The sequence below is a fragment of the Mobula hypostoma genome, chromosome 7 (assembly GCF_963921235.1).
Source record: "Mobula hypostoma chromosome 7, sMobHyp1.1, whole genome shotgun sequence".
NCBI classification, from domain to species: Eukaryota; Metazoa; Chordata; class Chondrichthyes; order Myliobatiformes; family Myliobatidae; genus Mobula; species Mobula hypostoma.
The window spans coordinates 20,589,744-20,607,131 of NC_086103.1; the positions used below are offsets into that span (position 1 = coordinate 20,589,744).

General features: G+C 43.0%; 1 protein-coding gene across 1 annotated transcript in view; it reads left to right on the plus strand.

Moving 5' to 3' along the window:
* Window positions 1-271: 271 nt before the first annotated feature.
* Window positions 272-17,388, plus strand: part of rad50 (RAD50 homolog, double strand break repair protein) — a 218,229-nt gene continuing 201,112 nt past the window's right edge. Inside the window, exons 1-2 of the mRNA XM_063053126.1 lie at window positions 272-382; window positions 17,172-17,327. Of these exons, the coding sequence (XP_062909196.1) occupies window positions 17,199-17,327 (129 nt within the window). The 5' untranslated portion in view covers window positions 272-382; window positions 17,172-17,198. The remainder of the gene's footprint in view (window positions 383-17,171; window positions 17,328-17,388) is intronic.

Consider the following 17,388-nt stretch of genomic DNA (forward strand, 5'->3'; position numbering starts at 1 on the left):
ACAGCTAGAAAAACCCTGCACTTTTCATAATATTTAAACGTATTATTAACGTCTTCAGCATTTTTGTAAAGAGATCCATTAAACAGAATTATTGAAGTAGTGAAAACAAAGCCGTAACCTAGTATTATATAAATCAGTTTTAAGCAAAAGGATGGACGAAGTTTCCCGTAGTACAAAGAGCTCTTGGTTGTCCGGAAGGAGGTGACCATGCTGAGTGACAATGCTGGCGAGCTGGAAGTTCCGCCTCGAAGGGAGCGGAGGAAGACGGCGGCGCATGCGCGGGAGGAAGAGTGTATCATTTTGAACTGTATCAGCTGGCGCCAGGGTTCCATAGAAGGAAGTGTTGCTGTATCAGGGCTGGAGTTTACCTTCTATTACCGGTGTAAGTCGGAGCCACTTGGCTATCATTTCCCCGCATCTCATGTTCCGCACACAGCCTTTCGCCGTTCCAGGACCTGATTATTCCTCTGGTCGCTGTAATCCCGCTTTCAGCAGGTTCTGTAGCATTTAAACCAGGGCCTTATTTTTTTTCAGATACCGATATATTGATGCCTTTTTTTTTAACTTTCACGTTTAATTGTAGATTAACCATGAATCGATAAGTCCCCGCTTGCCCTAATAAAGATACAGTTTATATTTCTGCAGCGAAGATTTATTTTAGGCTCTGGGTTAAGGATATCGCCTAAGGTTGAAATTGACAAATATTTATTGACAGCCGGTCAAACCGTTGCTTAGTTGTTTTAAGGAGTTTTTTTTATGTTGCAGAGTGTTAAGAGGGCCTGATTTAGGTATAAACTCGCAGTATGCATGAGACTTTCACCTTTAAGACTACTGTACTGGGTGTTGAAGGCGCGAAAAGTTGCTTTCAGTGTGTGGCCACGTGGTGATAAATAATGAAAGGACACATCGAGGAATTAAATGCAAATTTCACCTGTAGAAAAAAAAAGTACTAAGCGAAGTAATGTGGCCAAAGTGTGATATGTCCTCTGAACTTGATGCTTTGCATCCTGTACTCATGGTGGTTACAGAGGAAGTGGATTTATTGGTATAGGAGCAGAATTAGGCCATTTGGCCCATTGAGTCTGCTGTGCTATTTCATCATGGCTGAGCCATTTTTCCACTCAGCCCCAATCTCCTGCTTTGCTCTTGTATCCCTTCATGTCCTGAGCAATCAAGAATCGATCAACCTCTGCCTTAAATATACATAAAGACTTGGCCTTCACAGCTGTCGGTCGCAAAGAATTTCACAGATGCACCACTCTGGCTAAAGATATTCCTCCTCGTTTCCATTCTAAATGGACGTTCCTCCATTCTGAGGCTGTGTCCTCTGGTATTAGACTTTCCCACCAGAGGAAACATCCTCTCCATGTCCAGTCTATCAAAGCCTTTCAACATTCGATAGGTTTCAGTTAGGTCTTGGCCTCATTCTTATGAATTCCAGTGAGTAGAGGCCCAAAGTGGAGGTCCATTTATTATTTATGATGCAACTGTAACGAAAACCAATTTCCCCTGGGATCAATAAAGTATGACTATGACTAAAGCCATCAAACACTCCTCATATGACAAGCCTTTCCAACCAGGAATCATTTTTGTGAGCCTCCTTTGAATGCTCTCCAACGTCAACATATCATTTTGTAGATAAGGGGCCCAAAACTCACGATACTCCAAATGAGGGTTACATCGTTGCTTTTATACTCTAGTCTTCTCGAAATAAGTGCTGACATCACAGTTGCCTTCCAGAAAAGGCTCTCTTTATTCCCACTCTTTGTCTCCTGCAAATCAGCCAATGCTGTATCCACGCTCATATCTTTCCTGTAGTATTATGGGCTCTTAACTTGTTAAAGAGCCTTGTACGGCACCTTGTCAAAGACCTTCTAAAAATCCAAGTACACAACATCCACTGATTCTGCTTTGTCAATCCTGCTTGTTATTTCTTCAAAGAATTCCAACAGATTTGTCAGGTAAGAGTTTGCCTTAAGGAAACCATGCTGACCTGGGTCTATTTTATCATGTACCTTCAAGTACCCCAAAACCATATCCTTAACACTTGACTCCAACATCTCCCCAGCCACTGAGGTTGGACTAACTGCCTATAATATCCTTTCTTCTGTATCTCTCCCTTCTTGAAGAGTGGAGTGACATTTGTAATTTTCCATTCCTCTGGAACCATGCCAGAATCAATTGATTCTTGAAAGATCATTACCAATGCCTCCACAATCTCTTCAGCCACGTCTTTCAGAACCCAGGGGTGCAGTCTGTAAAAATAGGGGACAAGCTGTCCTCTACAATCACTCTGAGTGCCGGTGCCCCACAAGGCTATGTACTCAGTTTGCTGATGACACGACAATTGTAGGCCGTATCTCGGGTAATGATAAGTTTGAGTACAGAGAGGAAATTAAGAACCTGGTGGCATAGTGCGAAGACAATAACCTATCCTTCAATATCAGCAAGACGAAGGAATTGGTGGTTGACTTCAGAAGGAGTAGCAGACCGCATGACCCAGGTTGCATCAGTGATGCGCACGTGGAACAGGTCAAAAGCTTTAAGTTCTTCGGGGTCAATATCACAAATGACTTGACTTGGTCCAACCAAGCAGAGTTCACTGCCAAGAAGGCCCACCAGTGCCTTTACTTCCTTTGAAAACTAAAGAAATTTGGCCTGTCCCCTAAAACCTTCACTAATTTTTATAGATGCACCGTAGAAAGCGTTCTTCTAGGGTGCATCACAACCTGGTATGGAAGTTGTCCTGTCCAAGACCGGAAGAAGCTGCAGAAGATCGTGAACACGGCGCAGCACATCACACAAACCAATCTTCCGTCCTTGGACTCACTTTACACCGCATGCTATCGCAGCAGTGCTGCCAGGATAATTAGGGACATGACCCACCCAGCCAACACACTTTTCATCCCTCTTCCCTCCGGGAGAAGGCTCAGGAGCTTGAAGACTCATACGGCCAGATTTGGGAACAGCTTCTTTCCAACTGTGATAAGACTGCTGAACGGATCCTGACCCAGAACTGGGCCGTACCCTCCAAATATCTGGACTTGCCTCTCGTTTTTTTTTTGCACTGCCTTACTTTCCCTTTTCTATTTTCTGTTTATGATTTATAATTTTATTTTTTAATATTTACTATAGATTTGTAATCCAGGGAGCAGGAAGCGCAGAATCAAATATCGCTGTGATGATTGTACGCTCTCGTATCAATTGTTTGGTGACAATAAAGTAAAGTAAAAAGTAAAGTACATAGTCCTTCTGGTCTGGGTGACTTACCTACCTTCAAACCTTTTAGTCTCTCCTTCGTAATGGCAACTTCACACAATCCTGTCACCTGACACACTCGGACTTCTAGCATACTGTTAGTATCTTCCACAGGGAAGACTGATTCAGTTTGTCTGCCATATTCTATAGGAAGAGGTACTGTCGACATTTTGGGCCGAGACCCTTCGTGACGAAGGGTCTTGGCCCGAAACGTCAACTGAACCTCTTCCTATAGACGCTGCCTGGCCTGCTGTGTTCCACCAGCATTTTTTGTGTGTGTTGCTTGAATTTCCAGCATCTGCAGATTTCCTCATGTTTGTGTCTGCCATATTCGATCAGTTTCAATGAGAACCCCCCCCCCCAAATCTTCTAAACTCCAGTGATTACATGCCCAGAGCCATAAAATGCACTTCAATGTTAACCCTTTCATTGCTGGAATAATTCTCATTAATCCTCTGGACCCTCTCCAATGCCAGCACATCCCTTCTTGGATAATGGCCTCAAGACTTCTCACAGTACTTCAAATGTGGTCTGACCAATGCCTTATAAAGACTTGGCATTTCCCTTGTGCTTTCACCTCAGATTCTCCACTCTTTTGTGAATAAGTATCTAGAATAGAGATAGTGTATGAGGGTGTAGTGGGGCAGCACTTGCTGTTGAAAGACCTTGGCCAAAGATAGCTTTCTGATTGAGTTAATTAGTTCACGTGTTACTGAGATCTAGTGGAAAAATTATTTTGCATGCTCTCCAGACAGATCATTTCAAGACAGTACGATGATGTTCTGACATCAAGAATCCACTGTATCATGCAAGAGATCTGTGTCATAGTGGGATTGGAACTGTTCTTGGAGCTTGGTGGTCTATGCTTTCAGACTTTTGTACCTTCTGCCCAATGAGAGTAGGGAGGGGAATGTTGAGGGTGGGAGGGGTATTTACGTCAGCTGCTTTCAAAAGGCAGCGATAACTGCAGTCCACAGAGGTGAAGTTGATGTTTGCAGTGGACTAACCGGTGTCCACAACTCTGCTACTTCTTGCATTTGTGAGCAGAGCAGTTGCCATATAAAGTTGTTGTGTGGTCTAATCTTAATTTCCTGCAAACAATTGCAATTTAGATGTGTTCTGATGCATCCCTTGTTAATGTTGATGGGGTTTCTGGTAATAATGTTAAATGTCAGGAAGAATTGAATAGACTTTATCTTGTTCTAGATGGTTATCAGTTGTAACTTGTGAAGTGTGATTGTGACCCTCACTTGTCATCTTGGCCTGCATATTGTTTGAATTCACTGTACGTAGGCACCGGCTGAATCATCAGCAAATATCTTCTTTCAACCTTATGAGAAGAGCAGCTGGGATGGGGGTGGGGGAACCAAAATACTGGAAATACTCAGCAGTTAAGGGGCACTGCCTATGGAAAGGGAACCGGTGTCAATGTTACAGATTGCTGACTTTATTTGCCATTGGCCTGAAACATTAATTCTGTTTTCTTCTCTCTGGATGCTGCTTGATCTGCTGAGTATTCAACCGTTCTGGATTCTATTTCAGATTTTAGTGATGGGCAATTAAATGCTGGCTCAGCCTGTGAAGCCCACATCCCCACAACTAGAATCAGTTTAGTTATTACTGAAGTGTGTCATGAAATTTGTTGTTTTGCAGCAGCAGTATATTGCAATACATAAAATATAGTATAAATTACAACGAGATATATACAAAAATATGTAAGTAGTGCAAAATGAGAGCAAAAGTAATAGGGTCATGTTCATGGGTTCATTGTCCATTCAGTAATCTGATGGCAGAGGGGAAGAAGCTGTTCATAAAATGTTCAGTGTGTGTCTTCAAGTTCCTGTCCCTTCTCCCTGGTGGTAGCAATGAGAAGAAGGTATGTCCTGGGTGGTGAAGGTCCTTAATAAGATCTTAAGGCATAGGAACAAAATTAGGCCATTAAGCCCATCAAGTCTGCTGCACCATTCAATCGTGGCTGTTCCCTTTTTCCCCCTCCTCAGCCTCACTCACTGGCCTCCTCCCTGTAACCTTGGTGCCGTGTCCAATCAAGAACCTATCAAGCCCTGCCTAAAATATACCTGGCCTCCACTGCCTCTGTGGTAACAAATTCCACAAACTCACCACCCTTTAGCTGAAGAAATTTCTCTGCCTCTCTGTTTTAAATGGGCACTCCTCTATCCTGAGACTATGCCCTCTTGTCCTAGATTCCCCCACCTTGGGAAGTATCCTTTCCACATCTACTCTGTCTAGGCCTTTCAACATTCAAAAGGTTTCAATGAGATCTGCCCTCATCTTTCTAAGTTCCAGTGAGTACGGACCCTGAGCTAACAAGCATTCCTCCTATGATAACGCTTTCATTCCAGGAATCATCCTTGTGAACCGTCTCTGAATCTTCTCCAATGCCAGCACATCTTTTTTTTAGCTGAGGAGCCCAAAACTCTTCAAAACACTCAAGTTGAGGCCTCACAAGTGCCTTAGAAAGCCACAGTATCACATCCCTACTCCTGTATTCTAGACCTCTTGAAATAAATGCTAACTATGCAATTGCCTTCCTTACCACTGATTCAGCCTGCAAGTTAACCTTTAGGGTGTTCTGTACAAGGACTACCAAGACCCTTTGAATGTTAGCTTTTTCGATTTTCTCCCTGTTTAGAAAATGGTCTCCACATTTATTTTTACTACCAAAGTGCACAACCATGCAGTTCCAACATTGTATTTCATTTGCCACTTTCTTGCCCATTCTAATCTGTCTTAAGTCCTTCTGCAGCCTTCCTGTTTCCTCAAAACTACCTGCCCCCTACCCCCACCAATCTTTGTATCATTTGCAAACTGGACAACAAAGCCATCTATTCCATCATCTAAATCATTGATATACAGCATAAAAAGAAGTGGTCCCAACACTGACCCCTGCAGAACACCACTAGTCACTGGGAGCCAACCAGAAAAGTATCACTTTATTCTCACTCGCTGCCTCCTACCAATCAGTCAATGCTCTAACCATGCCGGTAAGTTTCCTGTAATACCAGTGAGCTCTTAACTTGGTAAGCAGCCTCATGTGTGGCACCTTGTCAAAAACCTTCTGAAAATCCAAATATACAGTATCCATTGCGTCCCCTTTATTTATCCTACTTGTAATCTCCACAAAGAATTCCAGTAGGTTCATCAGGCAAGACTTTCTCTTAAGAAAACCATGCTGACTTTGTTCTATCTTGTCCTGTGTCACTAAGTACTCCATAACCTCATCCTCAACAATTGACTCCAACATCTTCCCAACCACAGAGGTCATGCTAATTGGTCTCTAATTTCCTTTCTGCTGCTTCCCTCCTTTCTTAGAGTGGAGTGTCATTTGCAATTTTCCAGTCCTCTGGCACCATGCCGGAGTCCAGTGATTTTTGAAAGATCATTCTTTAGCCTTACCTAATTTTAGGTTTTATTACTGGGCAGTTAATATACAATATCTTAGGTTTTGGCTATATTATATTAATCATGGAGACCATCCGGTATGGGTTTCTTTCGAAGCTAACTCTGTTAATAAATTTTCTATTATTTCTCTTCTTGGATCCTCACTTCCTTTACCTGTAAGTAAACTAACTGATAATTTAATAGTTAAACATACTTTGAGGATCTGGATACAATTTAGAAATCACTTTGCTTTATTGAGATTTTCCCTTTCAAGTCCCACTTATTCTAACTTTTTTTTAAAACCCTCCATGACTGATTTAGTTTTTAAAGAATGGGACAGGTTGGGTATTAAATGTTTTTGGGATCTGTTTGTTGGAGGAAATCTTTTTTCATTTGAGCAATTGTCAACTACATATAGCTTACCCAATACTCACTTTTTTAGATACTTACAAATCAGAGACTTTCTAAGATCTCAATTATGCACATTTCCCATAAGCTCAGATAAGACCTTACTAGACGTAATTTTCAATTTGACACCTTTTCATAATGGTTCAATATCTAATATTTCTGGCATGTTACTGGAGACGAGGAATGTTCCTTTAGACAAAATTAAGAATCTCTGGGAACAAGATTTACAAACATCAATATCGGAGGAAACTTGGAATGAAATTTTTAAACTGGTTAATACTTCATCGTTACGTGCTTGCCATTCCCTCATACAATTTAAGGTGGTACATAGATCTCATATGACTAAGGATAGATAAGCTATCTCGTTTTTATATATCTCCCTAGTGTGACAGATGTAATAATGGAGAAGCTTCATTAATTCATATGTTTTGAACATGTCCGAGTCTTGAAAAATAATGGAAGGAAGTTTTTCAAACTATTTCTTTACTTTTCAAAGTCAGTTTTAAGCCTAATCCTCTGACGGCCCTATTTGGTATTGTTGCCGGACAAGTTATCAAGCTGAAGACACCTGATTTACATATTTTGGCCTTTAGCTCTCTTATAGCTAGGAGGGTGCTTTTGTTTAAGTGGAGAGATGTTTTTCCTCCTACTCGTGCTCAATGGTTATAGGACGTTATGTCATGCTTAGATTTAGAGAAGATTTGTTATTCAATTTCTGAATCTCGTCAAGACTTTCAAACATTGTGGGGACCCTTTCTGAATTATTTCCAAAACCTTCAATTCGTTGTTTAAATACGGATGTTGGCTATTATTATTTTTTATTATATAAGAAGGTATTTAACCTTTTTTCTCCTTAATAAACAGCTTCGGTCTTGGTAGGGGTTAGATTCTTTTTTTTTGTAATAAATTAGTGTATTTCAATATAACTATTGATTTACTTATATGAATACGGGGTAATGAGATAGTTATTATGGATAGATATAATGTCATTGGTAGTTTAAAAAAATCTTTTTTGACCTTTTATATATACTTTCTTGTACTCTGTATTCTTCCATATAGAAACTAATAAAAATTTTAGAAAGAAAGTTCATTCCTACTGCCTTCACAATCTCTACCACCTCCTCTTTCAGAACCCTAGGGTGGAGTTCATCTGGTTGAGGTGACTTAAGTACCCTTAGGTCTTTCAGCTTTTTGAGCACCTTCTCCCTTGTAATAGTAACTGCAGTCACTTCTCTTCCTTCACACCCTTCAACATCGGGCACACTGATAGTGTCTTCCACAATGAAGACTATTGCAAAATACTCATTTAGTTCATCTGCCATCTCCTTGTCCCCCCGTTATTTCTCCGGCCTCATTTTCTAGCCGTCTTATATCCACTCTCATCTCTCTCTTTTTTTGTATAAATGAATAAGTATTTTTTATCTATCTTGATATTCTTTGCTAGCCTGCTTTCATATTTCATCTTTTCCCTCCTAATGATTCTTCTAGTTGCTTTCTGTAGGTTTTTAAAAGCTTCCCAATCCAATATCTTCCCGCTAATTTTTGCTTTGTTGTATGCCCTCTCTATTGCTTTTCCATTAACTTTGACTTTCCTTGTCAGCCACAGTTGTACTATTTTACCATTTGAGTATTTCTTTGTTTTTGGGATAGATATATGCTGCATCTTCCTCATTTTTCACAGAAACTCACACTATTGCTGCTCTGCTGACATCCCTGCCAGCAGCTCCTTCCAATTCACTTTGTCCAACTCCTCTCTCATACCACTGTAATTTCTTTTATTCCACTGAAATACTGTTATGTCAGACTGTACTTTCTCGCTATGAACTTTCAAGTTGAACTCAATCTTATTGTGATCATTGTCTTCTAAGGGTTCCTTTACCTTAAGTTACCAGATCGCCTCTGGTTCATTACATAACACCTAATCCAGTATAACTGATCCCTTAGTAGACTCAATGACAAACTGCTCTAAAAAGTCGTCTTGTAGGCATTCAACCAATTCAATCACTTGAGATCCATTACCAACCTGATTTTCCCAATCTACCTTGTTAAAATCTTCCATGACTATCATAACATTGCCCCTTTGACATGCCTTTTCAATTTCCTGTTGATTTCTATAATCCACCTCCCAGCCACTGTTGGGAGGTCTGTATATAACTGCAATCAGGCTCATTCTACCCTTGCAGTTTCTTAACTCAGCCCACAAGGATTCAAAATCTTCCGATCCTATGTCACACCTTTCTAATGATTTGATGCCATTCTTTATTGACCGAGCCATGCTTCTCCCTCTGCCTACCTTCCTATCCCTCCAATACAATGTGTAACCTTGGGCATTCAGTTCCCAACTACAACCGTTCTTCAGCCACGATTCAGTGATGGCCACAACAACATACCGGACAATCTGTAAAAGTGCAATAAGATCATCCACCTTGTTTCTTATAGTCTATGCATTGAGATATAACACTTTGAGTACTTTAATTGCTATCCTTTTGCACTGATACTCACCATGCTGGCTGCAATTTTGTCCTATCATCTGCCTGCTCTTCCTGACAGCCTGACTGTATGCTGTCTTTGCTTTTTTACCATCCGTCCGATCCTGAGTCCCTTCACTCCGGTTCCCATCCCCCTGCCAAATTAGTTTAAATCATCCCCAATAACTCTAACAACCCTCCTTGCTAGAATGTTGGTCCTCCTTGGGTTCAGGTGCAACCGGTCCCTTTTGTACCGGTCATACCTCCTCCAGACAAAATCAAAATGATCCAAGAACCTGAAGCCCTGCCCCTTGCACCAGTTTCTCAGCCACTCATTTATCTGTCAAATCATCCTGTTTCTGCCCTCACTGGCGCGTGGCACAGGCAGCAATCCAGAAATTGCTAACCCGGAGGTCCTGCTTCTTGGCTTTCTGCCTTGCTCTCTAAATTCTCTCTTCAGGACCTCTTTGCTTTTCCTTCCTATGTCATTGGTATCAATATGTACCAAGACATCTAGCTGCTTTACCTCCCCCTCCAAAATGCTGTGGACATGATCCGAGATATCCCTGACCCAGGCACCTGGGAGGCAGCATACCATCCGGGTGTCCTGTTTACACCCACAGAACCTCTTGTCTGTTCCTCTGACTCCTGAGTCGCCTAGCACTACCGCTCCACTCTTCTCCCTGCTTTAGTGATGGATGTCGCCTTTTTGAGGCATCTGCTTTTCAAGATGTGCTCGATGGCTCTTGCCTATGCTGGAACTGGCTGAGTTTCCAACCTTCTGCGGCTTCTTCTGATCTGGTGCATTGGTGGTCCATGCCAGGCAGTGATGCAACCGGTCAGCATGCTCTCTATGGTACACCTGTAGAACTTTGCTCGAACCTTTGGTGACACTCCAGATGTCTCCAGACTCCTAATGGAGCGTAGCCACTGACGTGCCTTCTTTGTAATTGCCTTGAATCCCTTGAGTGAATGAAAAATAAATCACAGCATCCAAAGTATTTTGCTTCACAGGCTGATTATTGAAGACCTGTGCTTATCAAATGGATGGAGTGTTCCCAAATAACTTTAACCTCTCTCTTTGGCATCTGTGGTACCCACCTGCTTCAAGCAGGCTTCAGTTATGCTGGTGCAAAGAAGAACATAGTAACGTGCCTCAATGACTATTGTCCAGTAGCACTTGCATCCACTGTGACGAAGTGCTTTGAGAGGTTGGTGATGAAGCATGCCAACCCTTGCCTGAGGAGTGACTTGGACGTGCTCCAATTAGCCTATGGCCGCAACAGGTTAACAGCAGTTGTTATTGCATTGGCTCTTCCACACTTAAGTGAGCCATCGACACCACTGTCATTGGCCAAATCAAAGTAGTGATGAATCAGGATGTAGGAGGGAGATTGAATATCTGGCTGTATGCTGCCACGACAATCTCCTACTCAGTGTATGGAATACCAAAGAGCTGATTATTGACTACAGGAGGAGGAAACCGGAGGTCCATGATCCAGTCATCGGAAAAGAGAGGTGAAGATAGTCAGCAATTTTAAATTCCTCCGTGTTATCATTTCACAGGGATCTACCTTGGGTTCAGCATGTAAGAGCCATTACAAAGAAAGCATAGCAGCACCTTTACTTTCTTAGAAGTTTGTGAACATTCGGCATGACATCTAAAACTTGGACAAACCTCTGTCGATCCGCAGTGGAGAGTATGCTGACTGGTTGCATCATGGCCTGGAATGGAAACACTATTGTTCTTGAATGGAAAATGTGACAAAAAGTAGTGGACAGGGCCCGGTCCATCGCAGATGAAGTCCTCCCCACCATCGAACTCATCTGCACAGACCACTGTCACAGGAAAGCAGCATCATCATCGAGGACCTCCACCATACAGAACGTGCTGTCTTCTCGCTGCTGACATCAGCAAGGAGGTGCAGGAGTCTCAGCATCAAAGTCACCAGGTTCAGGAACAATTATTACCCCTCAACCATTGGGCTGTTCAACCAGAGGGGATGACTTCACTCTGTGACACGGGCAACCCTTTACACGACTCATTTTAACTCTGGAATCCGGAGCTGTAAAGTGAATCATTGGAACACAATGTGCTGAAGTCATCACACACAGTACAGTTTTACTTAGGCGAGCAGAAAACTGCGTGTTCCTCGTGCTGGGAAGAAATTTATACTTGAAATCAAAAAGGGTTTCCTTGATTTCACCATGGTCATCAGCTTTATGCATCAGAGTCTTCTGTCTGAGAGAGACTTGGCAGTTCAGCTACACAGTCTCCTGAAAGCAGAGTCTCAAGTAGACAGGGTGGTGAAGAAGGCTTTTGGCAAGCTGGCCTCTGTCAGTGATGGTACTGAGCCCTGATGAAGTACCTGGGAAAGCTCTGAAAGCTTGTGTCAACCAACTGGTGGGAGTATTCAAGGACACTTTCAACCTCTCACTGCTACGGTTGGAATTTCCCACCTGCAAAAAGGCAACAATTATACCAGTGCCTAAGAAGAGCAGTGTGGTTTGCCTTAATGACTATCGCCCAGTAGCACTCACATCTACAGTGATGAAATGCTTTGAGAGGTTGGTCATGGCTAGAATGAACTCCTGCCTCAGCAAGGACCTGGACCCACTGCAATTTGCCTGTTGCCACAATCAGTCTACGGCAGACACAATCTCAATGGCTCCTCACATGGCCTTAGATCACCTGGATAATCAGACACCGATATCAGGAATCTGTTCGTTGACTATACCTTAGTGTTTAATACCATCATTCCCACAATCCTGATTGATAAGTTACAGAAACTGGGCCTCTGTACCTCCCTCTGCTGTTGGAAGGTACCCCATCCGGTGAGACTACGAGTCCGACGTAGTTGACTGACATCTTACAAGACTGGCACTTGTCCAGTGATGGTTTTAACCCTCCAGCTTTCAGGTGATCTAGCATCTTCAGTACCCTTGTCTCATGTTCCTCCAGTGTATACCCGAATACTATGAGATCATCCCAGTAGAGCAGTACCTCAAACAAGTTCATGTCTCCAACTGTCTTCTCCATGACATGTGGAAAAGAAGCCAGTGCTCCTAACATGCCCTGGGGCAGTCTCTCAAACTGAGAGTCCAAGTGGATATATAAATACTGTCTTTTCTTTACCAGCTTGACTCATGGGTATCTGATAATACCCACTCCTCAGATATAACACACTCTACCAGTTTGCTGTACTCAGAGAGGCCAGAGCATCCTCGATTCATGGGTCAGTATTTTGGCCGGGGACTGTACATTGGTTCAGTGTCCGATAGTCAACACACATTCGTACCTTCCCATTCTTCTTCCTCACCGCTAGCATGGGTGACGCAGAGGGACTCCTGGATTCAGTGATAGTTCCAGCTTCGGTTTCAGCAGATGCTGCTGAACTTTTTCCTCCTCTCCCGGTGCGAAGAGAGGGGTGTCTTCTGTCACTCAAGTAGTGTGGCGACTACTCTTGGAGCCACCCACATCGAACTTATCAGTAGAAAAGATATCTTCGAGCTTCAGCATCTTGTCTGTTAGTCTCCTTTTCTATCCCTCAGGGACCAGGGACTCACCAAAGCTGAATGACTTTCCTGTTATCGTTCCTGAAACTGTCTCTGTCCTGGTTTTCTCACTGGAAAATGAGACATTATGTCACTGGAAAAGGATGTGCCATCTGCATCCCTTGTCTAATGGTGACCTCTCTCTCCAAAGTGTTCCTGACAATCACTGCTATCCTGTTTATGTGTACAGCCGACGGTTTCTGCGGTTCAGGTCTCACCAGTACTCTGGCAGGTTGTCGTGAATCTTCGTTGTGATCCTCCAGAGCGTCCACCAGGAGGGGCCTTGGCATTGGACATTCCTGGGAAATTGGGGTTACCCGTCATTCTAGCTACTTGCCCAGGACATAATATGATGGGTTTAGACTGGGTGTACCACACAGTTCCTCGTTTATGCTCACCATCCTGCTTTGGGGGAATTTGTCCCTTTTCAAAAGCAGCTCTGAACACTAGGTAAATGGACAAGGTTTTCAGAAAATTCTCCCCGTTTCTCTCCTTGCATTCTCCTTTGAGCCTTCTCACAATGGGAGTATTTGTTCCCGCAGTAATGGAAGCTTCACCTTTTTCAACCGGATCAGGACAGACAAACACTAATTTATCAAGGGTCTCAGCTACTCCAGCTTCTAGTTCTGAAAACTCCAGCTTCAATGACAAGTAACCATCACATGGGTAATCATTGGTACAAAGACCCCAAATTTCTAGAGCACAGAATGGCGTCAATGGTAAATGCATCAAATACTGGTTGTAAAAGGATCTGCAGAGTACAGTAACCTGAGAACCTATGTCAAGTATGACTAGCATAAATACCCTCAATACATATGGTTACACTCGAGGTTGGTTCCACTAGGGCTTCAGGAATAGAGTTTTGCACCTTAGTGTTTTCCTTGAAGTATGAATTGGAACGTGTTTTCTCTGAGGTGTCAGGTCATTCCCTCACTGGGTCACTCTAAAGTTTCCCAACTTCCTTCTTTGTTTAAGCAAGCACTGGGTTACTTTCTGAAGGTTTTCCTGTCCTTCATGCTCCCACTTGAAATGTCCATCCTAACCACAGTTGTAACAGAAAATACCAGTCACTTCCCTCGTCAAGAGACCCCTGTCAATAGCAGCTCTCTGTTTAGTATGTACCAATGGTGGGTCCGGTTTCCTACTGGACTTGTCACGCTTGGTGGTAGTACTCACTGACATCAACCGAGATACCTTGGCTTGCCTGTTTGTCATTTCATCCTGCAAATCCCCCACTTGTATGACATCTGGGGCTGCGTCAGCAACCGAAGCTACTACTGAGGACTTTGCCCAACTGGTCGGGGCCTCCCACTCCTCCATCGTATTTTCCTCCTCTCTCACTTCTCTGATCAGCTCAACAAACGAGGGCAGGGGATGCATCTTGTGAGTCGTTCGAATGCTTAAAACAACCACTTTGTGTGACAGTGTGCTCTTCAGAACTTGCTCCATCCTTAATTGATCGATCTCAGCCAGTGGAATGGCCCCTTTGCAGCACAGGCAATACAGCTGTCTCTCTAGCCTGAAAGTATAGGCAAAAAGTTTCTCCGCTTTCTCCTGGATTGTGTGCCTGAGCCTCAATGGGTTTTCTGCTTTTAGGGACCTCACCACCTCAGCCGCTGGACGTTTCAGACTCTCTTTTCATATTATCTGAGCACTGCCGCTCATCCAGCAATTGAGGTGTCTGCTCTGCCCAAGCCTCATGTTGTTCCCCATCGGAGGTGCCGTTGACTCCAGAGAATATTCTCAGCCTACAATAACCTTGGTTCTCCACAGATACACTTTGGCATTTATTGATCAGTGATGTAAATACCGAAGCCAGCTCAGAATTTCCATCAACTGCTGAAGGACCCATTAGAGATTTCACATCAGACAACTCCTTTCTCTCACTTTGCAGAAAGGAGAACGACTTGTCTTCAAAGTCTTCACCCTCAGCTACATTTCCCCTTCTCTAAATATATGGACTGCCCTTGGCCACACCTCTCCAGGTTCTCCTATCATGTCGGGCAGTGCAACTTCAGTTTACGACTGCTGGTCTGGACTAACACACAATCCTTACCTGCCGATTTGTCAAAACGCCATTCAACTAGTGTATCTCTCCCCGATACTTTTACAGAAATCAGTGCTCTGAGTAACAGTTCATTGGGGCTTCAAACATCTACCACACTCAGACACAATCATTATTTGTGGATAACTATTTCGAATCGCTCCAAGCAATCCCTGTGGCATCTGTAATAAAGTACCTTAATGACTTTCCCTGACACCTGCCTAATCACTGGCTTAAACACACAAACCGCTTAATCAATCCTAAAACAGCATTCACACAGCATTTGAGATTCCAATGAGCCTCTACAAATGTAACCCTCTCACCAGGGTCATATACAAACTTGGCACATTAGCTGACTCTGCTAACAGCCACAGGACTCCTTTCATAAACAATATATGTCTGGGGTCAGTATGATTTGGGGTTCAGCCGGACAGGAACATTGGGAATTCCCATTAAAAGAACCTCAATTTGGGCAAATACTGTGTAAATACTGACCATGCACAATTATCGGTTGCCAAGAAATAATGTCGTACACCAAAATAAAATTATAAAGAAAGTATATTTACCAATTTCAGGTTTATCAAACAGTCAATAGAAAAAAGAAAAGAGAAAAAAATAGAAGGGCCTATTACACTCTAAATATGCACATAAACGTTGAGGCTTATTTTGGTGGTGGATAGGTGTACCACTGTACTTATGTCACTGAGTTCTCAGCAACAATCGCACATAGTGCTTCCCTTCTTGGACTCCTTCATCTCGCCAAGCACTCCTTGCATTAGGGACTTCTCTTCAGATGGGATCCTCCATGTGTCCTGCCAGATCCTCTGCTCTCTGATCTCCTGCCAAAACACCATGAACCCAGCTACAGTCTGTCAGAAATCTCTTTCTGCCCAACTCTCCCTGGAATCTTCTCTCCATCCCGCCATCCTGATTGGCTGACACAGCATTCCTAAGTCAGACAACGTGGCTCCTTATCTTTAACTGAAACCAAAAACATTCTCAACAGCAGGGTACACGGCTTTTACAGAAAACTGCTAAAATAAATACCTCACAGCATAGCTGTAGAAATCTTAAACAGGGCAATACACCTGTGTGCTGCTAGAGTGGAGTACTCAACTGGAAAGCCAGGGGCAGAGTGGTGTGGCATACATGTTGGAGTCAGTGCTGCCCTTCACTGGTTGTTCAGCAGGTTAAGATGTATTGTATTTGACTGCAGACTGCTGCAACATTTAGAGACTCAAGGACTTGGACTTTTTTTGTGTGACTATTTTACTGCTGTCTTACGTGCTAAGTGTGCCTTGTGCTGTGTACTGTAGCTTCTGTGTTTTGCACCTTAGCCTCAGAGTTACTCTGTTCCTTTTGTCTGTTTTCATGGGTATTCATATATGGTTGAATGACAATTAGACTGCATTGAATGTAGAATTCATTGCCATGGTTGGCTGTGGAGGCCAAGTCATTGGGTATATTTAAAGCAGAGGTTGATGCATTCTTGGTTAGTCGGGCCATCAACAGTTGTGGGGAGAGGGCAGGAGAATGTGGTCAAGAGGAAAAATAGATCAACCGTGATTGAATGGCAGATGGGCCGAATGGCTTCATTGTGTTCTTATGCTTATCGTTTTTTGAATTCGCTGCACCTTAACATTCAAGTGCATAACAATAGAATCCTGCTATGGGAAGTGAGTATGAGACAGATAAAACCATTCATGGGCACGCTCAAATCTTCCAGGAAGAAACGCAGCGTCATAACTGAGAGAAGGAGTACAGGATGTTATTGAGAACCAAAAGTGGTTGTTCATTGGGAGTGCACAGAGACCTGTGTCTGACAGAAGAGTCAAAAGTCACAAACCACACACCGTCCTGACCTGCCCTGTCATCTGTGGATGAACCTCCAGTTTTCACTGACCTCATGAGGCACCTCGTAAGTATGCCTCAATGTGCCAGCTTTTGGTGGTCCATAAAATGAACATGGACTGGCAATTAGGATTCCTAAGTGAGCTTAACTGAAGATTATGTCGTCTTCTATTATTCTTTATTAGATTGGGGAAGGTTGAAGACCTGCCAAGATGTCCAGAATTGAGAAGATGAGCATTCAGGGTGTGAGGAGTTTTGGGATAGATGACAAAGATAAACAAATTATCACCTTCAATACTCCATTAACTGTTCTGGTGGGACCAAATGGCGCAGGAAAAACGGTAAGTAATACATTTGGAATTTAAAATATAGACAGACTGACAAAGATCCTTGTAATGTGCA